This window comes from Talpa europaea (assembly GCF_964194135.1).
Source record: "Talpa europaea genome assembly, chromosome: 4".
In the NCBI taxonomy this organism is placed as follows: domain Eukaryota; kingdom Metazoa; phylum Chordata; class Mammalia; order Eulipotyphla; family Talpidae; genus Talpa; species Talpa europaea.
In genome coordinates, this window is record NC_140070.1 from 114,391,286 (window position 1) to 114,405,888 (window position 14,603).

Below are 14,603 nucleotides of genomic sequence, written 5' to 3' on the forward strand. Positions count from 1 at the left end.
GAATCAAGCATGAGATTAAAAAAAAAAAGATCAAACAGGCAAACAGAATGCATAAGTGTGTGGAGGACATGAAACCAGTTTGCTCCAGCCATGGCTAGGAAATCAGGGTGCTTCAAGGGAAGCCTCAGTGTTTTTACTAATCTAAGCATAACATCTATTGCTGTTCTCAGAATGTATAGATCCTCATACAAGGACTTTTTTCATGAGAGTTTCCTTATCTCAGACCTTCCCTGTTCGCACTCTGGGTGAGAGGCACAGAATAGACAAGGCACAGAATAATCATGGCAAAGACAGAGTAGTTGAAGCATGGAACAATCAAAGCCCCCGCAGAATATTTTAAGGTCATTGATTTTATTATCAAATTATTCTCCAAATAGATTTTGCCAAAGGATACCACCAAAAGACAAGTGCCCAGTATACTCAAATTTTGCCATCACTCAACATTATCATTGTCTCTGTCAAAGAGATAATAGCCTTAGGAATTAAGTAATAATTTATTTCATCTCTGTCACATCTCAATCCATTGTATTTCAGTTTATATTTATTCTAATACAACAGAATTGATCTGGAGCTATTGATGGCCTTATTTTCCAAAACACTGATTCACTGATTTGTTACATCATCTTATATTGTTCAGTTCCTGCGTATTTGCTGCTGTTGTCTACGTCCTATTGCCTGCTCTTTCTCTACCTCTACCTCCTCCAGTCATCCCTAAATGTAAGAGTCCCTGGGTTTCTATTGTGACTCTTCTCACTTGAAATGCTCTACCTGGGTCTATGGCAGATTCCATGACTCAATTCTCTAAGAGATTTTACCCTAAAAAAAATAAGAGAGATTTTACCCTATACATTTCCTTCTTTCTGCTGTATTTTTAATTGCTCCTTCTTTAATGACTTCACACCGACAGCATATAAATGTACTCAAATCTCTTTTCTTTCTTTAAATGTCTTTCATCAACCCCAGGGGAGGTGTCACTAGAGAGCACCCACCTCTGAGGCCAGGCGGGCACTGAAAAGGGTGACAGCAGACTTTACCTGGAGGCCATGGCCTCTGAGGTAAGCCCACCTGAGGCGAGGGCCTCTTGCATGAACAGGAACTAGATCAAAACATGGGGGCGTATATTGGCTTTGCCCTGCAGTTAATGGATAATAGTACTGAGCCAACAAGATCCATAATGAAGGAGAACAACAAACACCACCCACTCACTGACAAAACAACAGATTTGGGGATTTTGAGTTCAACCCTGGCTTGGCTGTGCACCCCCACTCTTAAAGCACCAATAGGGATTGTTCAAGTCTGTTGATAATCATAATTTCCCACTGTATAAATAATACGTGGTTAATAATTTTTTACTATAATAATTATTTTGTTATACTCATTGACTATTTTATTATAATTATTGATAATTTTGTTATTCTTATTTCATTTTAGTCATATTTTCTTATAATTAATTGAATTATAAGAAATATATTATATTTATATACATTTATATATATTTATATATTTATTTTTATATAATGAATATCATTATAATTACCCAATAATTTGTTGAGTAACTTATTTTTAATTAACTTACTATAAGTTATTTTATTACACCTGATTTATAAGAATTAGATATTACTAATTATAATTGATTATTTAAACAAGTTAGATTAATTATATTAATTTAATATTAATGGCTAATAATAGATTGTGGAGAGATACTTTGAGATAAAACAAATAATCCATTTTATGTAAAATTGTCACTTAATATTAACATCAATTGATGATACTTGCCTGAATTAGTTACTACAATGATAGAAATAATGTTAAATTTTCTAAATCTATCATGCTTTCAACATTTAATAATTGTTATTTTATTGTCAGGGATGGCTCTTGATATGAAATCTTTTTCTTTTTAAACATAACCACTTACCTGTTCAAATATCCCTCTAAGCAAAATTTTTGTTGCATCTATAATTGCTTATGTGTTTTGTTTCTAATTATATCAAAATATTTTACAATTTTCTTTATGATTTCTTCTTTGGCAATTTGGCTACATAGCCGTGTTTTAAAATCTTCAGTTTTGGTGAAATTCCCAAGTTACTTCCTTTTATTAACATCTAATATCATTATTTTGCATCTCTTTGTGATTTGAGAGCCCATTACTTTTTAGCACTGAATAATGTTCCACTCCCTGTATGGACCAGAGTTTCTCTATCACACTATTGAACAAGTTTCAGCAATTATGAGAGGAGTTGATATAAGCATTCCCATGCAGATTTTTATTTTGACATGAGTTTTTAATCATTTGGATAATAACAAGGAACACAACTGCTGGAACATATGGTAACATTATGTTTATCATTGTAAGAAATTGCCAAACTGTCTTCCAATGTGACTGTACCATTTTGTATGCCCAAAAGCAATGAACTTTCTTGCTGCTCCATATTCTCACCAACGTTGAATATTGTCACTGTTCTGGATTTTGCACTTTCTAAAAGGTACACAGTGGTATCCATTGTTGTTTTAAGCGTTCATTTCCTAGTGGCATGTGGAGCATGCTTTCATATGCTTATTTTGCTGCTGAATATCATTTTTATGGAGATGTCTGCTCCAATCTTTTGCCTTTTTTTCACAATCAGGTGTTTCATTATATTATAGCTGGACAAGTCATTTTAAAAAGTTCATCAAAGAGAAATTTTATTTTTTTAAAAATTTATTTATTTATGCATACATAACTAGGGTACAGGCCAGAGGTGTGGGGGTTGAGAGGATTCACCAGAGATAGAGTAGGGAGCAGAACAGGCAGACTGACTGAAATACACTGCTGAGGGGAGCAGCGGGCGAGACACAAGAGGTCTGCCACGCCATGTGGGTAGCTCCTGGGCCAGGAATTGAACTCATGTTGCAGAGGCTGCAGGTAGCTTCACAGTGCTGTGCTCAACCCCTTGCACCACCAGGGAGGCCCCAAAGAGAACTTTTAATATTACATATATCTCATCACCTCTTCAGTATAATATTGATGTTGGCAATTTAAAATCACTGATTATTGTAACACAAAGACATCAAATGCTTCATGATTGCAGCACTTTGAGACTATAGTAAACACTGTTAGATTAGCTGCCTGCATGGAATTTGCAGAATAAGAAAGGAAAATCCAACTCAACTGCAAGAGAAACAGATTTCCAGGAGAGGAAAAGTGGCAGAGGTTGGAAATGGTACAGGGTATGCTCAGTTAATGAACTTGCAAATGAAAGGGATGTAGAGAGAGTGCAGCCCTCTGCTGGGTCTCTGTTCCTTGAATGAGATGGTATTAGGGAAAGATTCATCACAGATGAATTGCCGTCATATAAAGAGTCAAGCATATCCTTAGATGAAAGGGTGAAAATATCAGTGAGAGAAAGACAAGACAGACATCCAGCTATGGCCCGGGCCCTTGGAGGTATAGGAGGCCAGAGGCCCAGTGCACAAGTGGACAATTGACTTCATCATTTCTATGTCCAGTCAACATGCTGAGACCAACAGGTGTCAAAGAGGTATTTATTAGCAACTTTCTACATTTGAACTGCCTCCTTCCCCTTTTCCCACCACTTCTCATCTCCTTTGGCCACCAGATGACCACGGGGTCCTCGATGTGGTTCTCATGGAGGAAGAACAAGAGGGTTGTCCTCCTGGGCTGGTCCTGGGCACTCAGCAGAGCGTTGTTCTTTGGAGGGGAAAGGTAGCACAAGCACTGTCTCCCTCTCAGGCCCCATGAAAAGGAAGGAGATATCCAGGGTATCTCCCTGGGGATTCCTGGTTAGATCCAGATACACAGGGAAGGCCTCCTGGGACCCTTCAGGCTTCTCATCATCTAGGTCCGGGAGGTATTGGACAGATCCTTTTGGCACCACTGTGGCTGGTGCATCAGTGGGAGCTGCTTTTTTCTGCTGGGACTCTTCCACTTTGGGCAGGTGTGCAGGGCCTTGGTTAACAGCAGAGTTTTCACCACCAAGAGCAGGAGCCTGAAATAAGAACACTTTCAAATAAAAGACTTCCCCCATCCCCCTCGAAATCCCTGCCAGGGATTCAGGCTAAGCTATTCTGTACCTTCCTGATGGACTGTTTCAGAGGGAGACCAGCTGTAGGGATGGATCTTTGGTTAAGGGTTAAAAAGTAAGACTAGTAAGGGCCAGGGGAACCAAGTCCTGTAGAAACGTGATGGCAAGTCGTGCAAACTCAGACTTGACAATGGTGCAGTGAGGTCTAATGACTTTTTCATTCCCCAATGATCTGTCCCCCTGCTCCCAGCAGAGGTAACAAAGCCACTTATTGTTAATGGCTTTTCTTCCAGGCCAAGTACAGTGACCCCCATTCAGGTCTTAATGGTAGTTTTTACAGTGATCTGAAAGAGGGAGCTGTTGTAATCCCCCTGGTAGGTGAGACAATTAAGGCTCAGAGAGGCAGTCTGCACCCCTGGTCACACAGCTTGCAGCTGGCAGACAGGACTGAACCCCAGGAGGCCGATCTCCACCCCCTATACTATACTTCAGTAATTGATAAACACATACTTCTGGGAAGAGATTATTTCCCTGGAAACAACTAAGCCCGTGGTTCTGCATAATGGTGCTTAGGATATGGAATTTAATGTCAGAAGCTTGAGTCATCCTATCTAGTAGGTTCCTAGCACTGAAGGAGCTTAGCTTATTCTGTAGGACAACACTGTTTCTAAAACACAGCCTGACGGATCTTTCACCAGCCACCCTTGGGTGTGGTATTAGGGCATCATGAGTAAAGTGGTGATCATAAGCTTTAGGAAATTGAAAGGAGAGATGAGGGAGGGGAAGTTAAAATAAAGATAAATCTGCAGTTTCTGCCACCGGAAGAGAAACAAATAAATTTTTAAATTACCTGTGATTCAAAGAAGTTACAAGTCACGGAGACAAAAGTTTCTATTCTATTTCGGCTCAGTGAACCTTTGCACAGACCAACAGGCTGAAAAAAAAAAAAAGGAGAAAAAAAATGATGTGGTGTGAATATAATTATAGTGATCATAAAGCTAATCAACTTGCTTCCTGCTTACATAGATACACAACAATCAATATTTTATGCTCCTACTATGTAAAAGGCAGGCTATGTGCCACCCTCCTTTAGATCATCCTATCAATCATCATGGATATTAGGCTAAATTTCCTTCAGTGATGGGAAACTCAGGATTTTCTGAGAACAAATCTGATTGCTAGAAAATTCTTTGAAATGAGTAGAAATCTATGTTAATGCAATTCTGACCTGTTGGCTTTAGTTCTACCACTGAAAGTTATGTAAAATGCCTTTGTACTCTTTTCTCCAATTTTCTTGGAAGTTGGCAGAGCAAAGGTAAGCAAAAAATGACAGAGTTGAAAGAGTGAAATAGTCCTGCCCCTCTTCCTCACATGAGGCCTTAACTCTAAATCAGGCTTGAGGTACAGAGAGAAAAGTTTGAACTGGACATGAGATAGTCTTTGATTCAGAATTGACTGAACAGCATTATCTCATAAAATACCTGAAAGTCATCCTTAGTTACCTAAGTGAAATCAGTCTTACTGAAAATGACCAGAAATCCCAAGATATCATTGCTAGGAGAGAAAGAGATTCCGCAGAATATGGTGAAATTGTTTTCCCAATTCATTTTTAAATAAATTGAGAATATTCAATTGAATGGTTACAGAAGGCTATTGAGAAACATTGTGGATTCAAAGACACACAAAAACTGAGATTTAAAAAGAAAAATATTTACAATGCAAACAGTAATCGAAAGAGAGCTGGAATGGCTATACAAATGTCAGACAAAATTGACTTCAGACAAACTGTAACTAGAGACACACACACACACACAAAAAAAAAAACCCACATTTCACATGATGTCAATTCAGTAAGAATGATATGCCAGGTATAAATGCATGTGCTCGTAAGTAATACAACCCAATGTATACATGTCAAAACTGATAGAACTCAAGGATGTGTGGACAGTTAAACAATTATTGGAAACCTCATTTTTCAATTATGGATAAAATAAGTATACAGAACACCAACAAGGAAATAGAAATAGCATTATTTCATAAAATAATGGACAGCACTATGAAAGTGAACTAAACCTAAGAGACAAACACAGGATACTCTACCTAAGAACAGAATATATTCTCCTCAACTATATGTGGAACATTCTCTGGGATATATCTCATATCAAAACCTAAGACAAGCCCCAATAAAATTAAAATGTCTGAGATCATGCAAAATATGTCCTCCAACCAACCACAATGCAATGATATTAGGAATGAGTAACAGAAGAATTGGAAAATCTGACTAGAACTTCTACCAAAAAGTGATTGAATTATCAACACAAACACACACACACAGAGACAGAGAGAGAGAGAGAAACCCAGGTGCAGACAGCATCACTGGTAAATTCTACTAAATATTTAAAGAAGGATAAACATCAATCCTTCACAAACTTTCCCAAAACAATAGAAGAGAGCAAAAATTTCTCTTCATTCTATTAGGTCACTATTAAATGCTTATAAAAATCTTACAGGGTCAACACAAGAAAACCAGTGGCAATATTTCCTCTGAATATACATTAAAAATCCTTTTTTAATTACTGGACAACTGCTTTCAGCAATATTTAAAGAGGTTTATACACCATGATCAACTGGGATTCATTCCCAAAATTCAAGATTATTTTAACAAATCATTGTAAATCTATAACCTAATTTTCTACCTTTAGAAAGTAGAAAAAGAATAAACTTAATCCTAAGGAGAAAAATCAAAGGATTATGTCAATCAAACAGATAAGAATTTGACAAAGTCCAGCACTGCTTTCTTATAAAAACATTCAATAAATTATGAATAGAAAGAATTTTCTCAACCTAAAAAAAGGTGACATATGTAAAACCTATGACTAACAGCATGCTAAAAGAAATACAGAACGTTTTTTCCCTAAAATCAGGAATTAGATAAAGATGTCCAATCTCCCCACTTCTATCCAACATTGTATTAGAAATTCTAGTCATAGAAATTAGGAAAGAAATAGAATCAAAAGGTATGCAGATTGGAAAGCAAAAAGTAAAAAAAAAATTCTATTTGCAGGTGACTTAAGCCTGTATGAGAAATCCTTAGGAATCCACTAGAAAGCTATTAGAGCTAATAAATGAATTCAGCAAGTTTAAAGGTTACAAGGTCAATATAAAAAAGTAACTGTATATCTACACATTTGCAATAAAGAACCCAAAAATGAATTTAAGAAGGTATTTCCACTACATCAGTATCAAAGAGAAGGGAATATTTAAATATACAATAGTGAAAAGTTTGTACAAGGAAAAGAAATCACTGAACACACAATTGAAAGAAATTAAGTCTCATGTTCATAGATTAGGAAGACTTAATGATGATTTGATACACTCCTATGAAATTTCCAACTGCCTTTTTAAGAACAAAACTGTCAAGCTGAATGCAAAATTATTAGGAAAACACAAGGGATCCAAAATACCCCAAATAATTTCACTAAGAACAAAATAGAATTTTCGATGCATTTTGCCCAACTGTGTTACACCACAGAGTGCCACTGACATTCCCAGCAAGTGTGGGAATTCTCATGGCTTCAAGTTTCCCTCCTCACCTCGGATGCTTTCTGTCAATGAAGACTTGTATTGACTTGCTCCTTCTGAAGGAGTAGTCCAGGGAAAGGAACACCAAGATGGATTCCAAATATAACTGGATTTGTCCAGCTAAGGACAGTCATTGAGGAGATTCATCCACACTTTACAGCCTACTGTGATCATTTTTACAAAACCATTACTTTGCTGATGGGAGGCATTTGTAACAAAATAAAATATTATCAGTGCAGGTGGGCCAGCACAATCTCTATTAGTCAGTTGCATCCTGAGGTGAGCAAAAGCATCTCATACATTATAAAACCTCATTTACAATTTAGAATAGAAAATGAGTATGCTTAATAAATATTTCTCACGTGTGAACACAAATCTTAAATTCTGAAGAAATTCAGAGATTCTCACCTCTGAGTCAGGAGACTGATGCGTGCAGCTGCTGGCCTGGGATTTGGTACAAGGTGCCTCTTTGATTAAATATTCCACAAAGTATGATGGTCCAAACACCCACTGGATGAGACAATAATTGAGAAATAAAAATCAGACTTCCCATGTAGGGAAATGTTGACTAGCAGCATGATTTTTACAGAACCATATATGCCCAAGTTGGGGTTAGCATGGGTATCCCAGTGTCCCTGTAACCCCACCATGAACAAAGCATGCAATAGGATTCTGACATGTAGAAATCAACCACCACACCTCCCTCCCCTTCTCAGGAATAAACAGGCTCTAAAAGCCTTCACTTGGATGACCTCATTTTTCCTCAGGTAAATTTATTTTTAGATTAGTTTTCCTCATTTTGATAGATAGCAACATAATGCAAATACAATTGAGCCTCCATTTCCCTCAGCATCCACTCCCAACCCTAACATGACCAGAAGCTGACTTGTTGAATGGCCCTCGGTCACTCAGATCTAAAATGCAGCAATAAACAGTGACCCCAAGTAGAGAAACCCAGACACTGGGTTTCACATTTCCCTCCTTGCCTTAAGGCCAATGAAATAAAGGAGTCACACACTTGTGGAAATCCTATGAAGCTCAGACACTGAAACATGATTGCGTGGGCATCAGGTATTCCAAGACAAGAACCCAAGAGGCTGCTTATCAAAAGGCACCACTGACAGTCTCCTCTCAGCTCTGGCTCCATGGCTACACGCGGGAGACTCACTGTTGGTGTAACCACCAGGGGCGTTCCGTCTCACCTGGGTGGAAGCCCTGGTGACTTTGACCAGAGAATACTGCTTTGAGGTGCTCTCACTGTTGTATTTTGCAAGAGACTCAGTGGCAGCTTCCAAGACCTTGGGATCTGATAAATCACTGGGGCTGGGGCAGTCGGGGCAGATTAGGTGAATGCTTCTTCGAGAAACTGTTAATGTCAAAGAGCACACTTGAGTCATAAAGATCCTTCATGATTTTTTTTTTAAAGATTTATTTATTTTTACACAAGAACTGGGGTACAGTCCAGATGCACAGGAGGGTGAGAGGATTCATCAGAGACAGAGCAGGGAACAGAACAGGCAACTGAAGAAACACACTGCTGAGGGAAGGTCTGCCTTACCAGGTGGGATCCTCCCCTCCCGGGATCAAACCATGCTGCAGAGGCTGTGGACAGCCTCACAGTGCTGGTGCTCAACCTGCTGCACCACCAGGGAGGCCCAATCCTTCATGATTTTTAATCCTACATTTATATGACCACAACAGAGACAGAGATTGTAAATAAAAAATAATGCTGAGTTTCATCAAGGATGGAGTGGAAATGACATTCTCTGAATAGAAAGCTGTCAGTTTTGTGCAATGAGTTTTGTACAATGAGTGCTACATTGTGAAAGGTAGCAATAAACAGTGAGTGATCCCAAGTAGAGAAACCCAGCAGTGAGTTTTGTGCAATAAGAATGTATTACACTCACAATTAAAGAAAAATCAAGACAAGGTTTTCCCCCCATCACACATTTATGTATGAGACAGAATTTTGTTTAAAACACATGATATATATGTTTATATTGATATAAAGACTTTTTAAAATTATTTCAATATCTTCCTGAAACATTGCCTCTGTAAGGGAGTTTGGGTGTCTTAAAAGGTTGAGATTTCATTACTGTCATATCTTTTCACCTTTTAGTCCCTAACATCAAACATAATATCTAATGCACAGTAATGCTTAGCAAGTATTTGTTGAGTGAATGAATAACCCAACCCAATAGAAGCTGGAAGCTCCGAAAGTGTTCTGTTAGGCAATTCAAATAAGTCAGAAAACAAAAATTGATTAAGTCACTGTATGGCTGGATAGAATTATTACACTAGCAGTACTGTCAGAATTTCTGATGGGAAGCAGGTGGGGGTGACAAATCTAGTGAGAAAATTCATCAGGGGACTTGACTGAAGTTCAATTTTTAGAGTAAATATATTGTTCAGACAGACAACTTTTTTAAAAAAATATTTGTTTTAGTCATGTGTGGGGGAATTTGAGAACTGATGGAGATTATGGAGGAGTCCAGCTTACCACTCTTGACACTATTCCAGGGTTCACTTCTGACCCACTATACCAACATTTATGTTCACTCTGCCTGATTAATTGTTGTTCTCCAATTTATATTAGACAAGTCCCATTTTTATACCCAAGAAGCTTAAATAGTGGTATGTAAAATATTTGCCCTGTTGCCTGTCCCTCCAAGAAACCAGCAGCAACTATCACCTGGAGCTTGTTAGAAACATGGACTCAGGCCCCACTGCAGATTTAGGGAATCAGAATCTGCACTTGAACAAGACTGTCCAGGGGAATCGCATGCATATAATAGTTTACTGAGCAGTCATATCCCATTTCCCAAGTCCTGGATGCTGCTTATTCAAGCAGGATCCAGAATCCATGTACTTACATATTTCAAAAATCATGACTTTTAGCATTATCTTAGGACATTTGTCTTTTAGACATCATAATGGACTAAATACATATGGCAGGATTAAGGGAGGTTTGTAGCAGGCAGCAAGAGATGAAAGGTTTCCATGATATATGACTAAAGACCCCCCAAATCAAGGCAGTGCATGGTGTGAGCTCCAGGAGTGGTCTGATTAAAGTTTTACTGGGATGTGGAGAGGAAAACACTAGTCATTTCTTGAACAGAGAACATTGTGGAAGAGAACACAATGGAAGAACATTGTGGAAGAACATTGTGTCAATGGTCCTCACAGAATGGACATGAGTTCCAAGACAGAGGCTATCAGGGAAGGCATCCTCAGCAGAAGGAGCCAAATGAGCAAGAAGCCCAGGCTGGAAAGTGCAAGGTGTGTTCAGAAAAGAGGGGGACATCCAGCTGCGTGGAGTGCAGAGTGGTGCATTCACAGAGATAGCCACCATATTTTCAGACATGGTGAGAAAGGGCACCTGAGCACCAGATGTAGAAATTATGACATTTGTAACAGAACAAAGAGTTAGGATTTCATACCCAATGCTGAGTGATTACTGTGGGTGATTGTGGAAGTAGGAAGTGCCAATACTGGATACAGCAGGAACATGGTCTTGGAATGAATAGATTGTAAGAAAGGAAAATTCCTACACATGTGGGCATTGCCCTATTTAAATGCTTTTTGCCCTTATTTTAAAAAAATGAACAAAATTAAATGAATGTCTTACCTGGGCGAAGAGTACAGTTATAAGAAAGTATATGGAGAATTCTAGCTGTCTTGTGCATATAAAATAATGCTTTGCATTGACCATAAACCTGGAACAAACACATGCATTTTATGACATGGAAGAAGAGTCTAAGACTTAAAAAAAAAAAAAAACCGAACTAAACATTTTATTTTTAAGTTCTGAAAAGCTGAAGGACTATTCTGGTGGCTTTGACCTTGGGAAACCACCAGCTGATTATCAAGCAGTTTAACCTACTTCCGGGGCACAGCTAAACTATATCCCCCACACTCCTTCCTGGTCCCGTGTGACTGGGCACAACTGAGTTGTAACACAGGAAGGTGAGCAGAAGTGGCTGTAACCACTGCCAGGTCGGGCCCATGAAGACCTCCCCTGAGCCATCTGCCCTCCTGCATCTGGTTCTCTTGCCAGAGCTGAGGCAGATGTGCTGGTGACCCCAGAAGCCTGGACTAGGAGGTGGCAGAGTCACAGCCACAAAGCAGAAAGACCCCAGGTCCCCTAATCACTCCTGGAGAAAATGACTTCTTGATCACACATTTCTATTTTGAACTTTACATGTGTCATGTTGGAATCAGCACACACTTTGGAGTCTATTATTTTCACAGCTAGTGCCTCCTTTAAAAGTATAAAATTTTCAGCAGGGTAAATAGATTATTTGCTTATCAAAATCAAGTAGTTGCAATTTGACAAATTTGAGTAAATAATTGGAAAAGTTATGTTGATCAAACAGCTTCATAACATGATCCTGCACTCATGTTATGAACTTTCTATTGATAAATGGAAATAATGCCCACATAATGAGATTATTGAAAACTGACTTATTTTTAAGCCTCTCCCACGATCATCACTAAAAGGATTCATTCTAAGTCATTTTAGTTCTTTGATTCTGGAAGATCCTTTGAGAGTTGCCACAATATAACTTTTCTACTCCCCAGCAGAAAGCCTCATCAGTGTTTGTGAAAATAAAATTTAAAAAAATACAAAAACTCTCCCTCCACCACTCCCACAGTTTTCCTTAAACACACAATTTTAAGGGTCTTTATTTCACAAGTTAAACACTGACTTAGCATCTAAAAGAGAGTCTTGGAGGTAGAAAATAATTTGGGGCAGTTTTTCAATTCTGAATTTCATAACCCCAAGGGTCTCTCAGAAACGCCTCAGAAAATGAGCTAAACATTATTTTGTTTATAGAACTAGAATGAGCACAAGGCACCATGTCCAGGAGATGATATTGATTGGCTTTTAAAAGATGATCAACCTGAACAACCTTCATCCATACACAGAGGACACCTCTTTGCCCCCTGCAGCCCCTGGACACAAGCACTTACCGATTCATGCAGTGACCTCCCCCCACAGTCCTTCCAAGGCTTCCTGCTGAGCACGTGGCAGTCAGTCTCTAATACGTCCAGGGTGAGATAGTACAGAGCTGCCGGTCCGTCCTGTAACAGGGGCAGAAAAAGGAATCACATTCCACATGAGCAGCAACCCCTACGGACTAGCCCCCAAAATCTCTGTTTTATAGCAGAGTCACGGCTAAGATGCTTGCCAAGATCTAGTGGGACAACCAGGTGTAGCGTGGGGAGGAAGGGGACCAGGGACCTGGTGTTCTCCGTGGTCTCACCTCTTCTGGAGTCACACCACCCGCCCTCTCGGAGCCATTCTCTGCCTCTGTGTGACTCTGCCTTTATATCCCTGGCATCTAGGCTCTTGCACATGTCCTCACCCATACTCCAGGTGTCCAACATCAAGCACAGGTGCCCCGCATCCATGTTCCCAAGCACCTTCTACATGAGTATGATCAAGGCCACAAGTGATAGCCACAAATTCTAGTGGTGTAAAAGTCTGATTAATCCATCTACCCTACACAAGACTTCTTATCAAGCCTGGAATACTAGACAAGGGCAACAGCTTTGTCTCTAGTGACAGTGAGAGCATTGCAGACACCCTGGCAGAGGAGAGCAGAGCTGCTCAGCAGCTTCCAATTTGGAAAGCACCGGCAACATGTGTCCCTGGTCCCCAGCCCTGGCCAGCCCAGCGAGCACCTGCCCGGGTAGGGGACCATCACTTGCCTGTCTGTGTTCACGGACGTCGCTCACTCGGTTGAGGCTCAGCACGTAGCCATCCTTGCGGTCCCTGTTGATGTCCCCCAGGGCAAAATTAGCAAATGACAGCACATCTGAGTCATTGCAGCCACGGGAGAGTAAAGGTGATGTTTTGAGGACTTGCTGGGGTGGAGATGTAGCCCCAGAGCCGACAGCCAGGGCGCAGAGCACCAGGGGAAGGAGCAGACCCATTCTGTGGGGAGCAGATCACAGGATATGTCAGTACAGGCAGCTATTTATAAGGAAAAGCTATTTATAAGGACTTCAAAGACCAGTCCAAACAGTTTTATAATTCTAATTGGAACGGGTGACCAGGATACGAACTTTTAAATTTTATGTATCTCGGTCAGTAATTTGGATGACATTTGCCAATATTTTTAACCTTAAATCATCTATTTCTTCTACAGGACCTAATCCTGTGTGTGTCAAACAGTTTCCTAATTGTTGCCCATGAAATTATAATAAACACCTGTGTCAAGTCTCCCTCTTGGTGGTGATTGGATTCCACGTGTCCAGGGATCCGCCTGCATCAGAACATGCAGGATTCTCACACCCTCCCCGGTCCCCTTGCACCTCCCTCCAGCGGATGTCCTCGGCCACACTTGGACATGTCCCGGCTTAGGGCCCTGGTGCCCGTGGTGACAAGTGCTTTCAGACTCTCTGAGAAAAGAGTCAGAAATGGAGGGACGTGTCTAGATTGGAATATCATGGAAGTGTAGTCCATGGATCAGCTTCCTGCCCTCCCTTCTCCCCCTCCTCCTACCCCTGTCCCCAGTGGTCTTTGCTCAGGTAAGTGTAAGTCCTGCTGCACCCACAGAAGCAGGATCTAGGAGTGCATCTGTAGGGTAAGGAAAAATGTCAGGCTTTTCTGCCCTCCCGCCATCAGGATAGATGATGGATCCTTGCGGTCCTGAATGCATGCCTGATGGCGGGCACCTAGAGTAGGGTGTGGGCATAGGTAGATGGGATTCACCTGGGCTGAGACTGTGCTTTTAAGGTCGACGTCACAGGGACGCCAGCAGAAGCCGAGAAGCAGAAGCAGAAGCAGAAGCAGAGATCACCAGAGAGCCCAGATAGAGTGAGGATTTGCTGGGGGCTGGGAGGGCTGCCAGCCTCCCGGCCCCCCAGCACCCTTGCCTGCTGTGTACCGGGTAAATCCCAATAAAAGACCTGCAAAAACCACTGAGGACTCTGACTCCTCCTTTACCCGGACTGCTGGATCCTAGAAAACCTGCACTGTGTCATTCCTGC

General features: G+C 40.4%; 1 protein-coding gene across 1 annotated transcript; it reads right to left on the bottom strand.

Annotated features, from left to right (window-relative positions):
- Positions 1 to 3,623: 3,623 nt before the first annotated feature.
- LOC311170067 (fetuin-B-like) lies at positions 3,624 to 13,544 on the bottom strand (the record flags this gene model as incomplete). Its single annotated transcript, XM_084232395.1, has 7 exons — positions 3,624 to 3,986; positions 4,873 to 4,956; positions 8,013 to 8,114; positions 8,807 to 8,970; positions 11,233 to 11,320; positions 12,579 to 12,689; positions 13,320 to 13,544. 7 exons carry the CDS (start codon positions 13,542 to 13,544, stop codon positions 3,624 to 3,626), a joined length of 1,137 nt encoding a protein of 378 aa, XP_084088521.1.
- Positions 13,545 to 14,603: the final 1,059 nt, after the last annotated feature.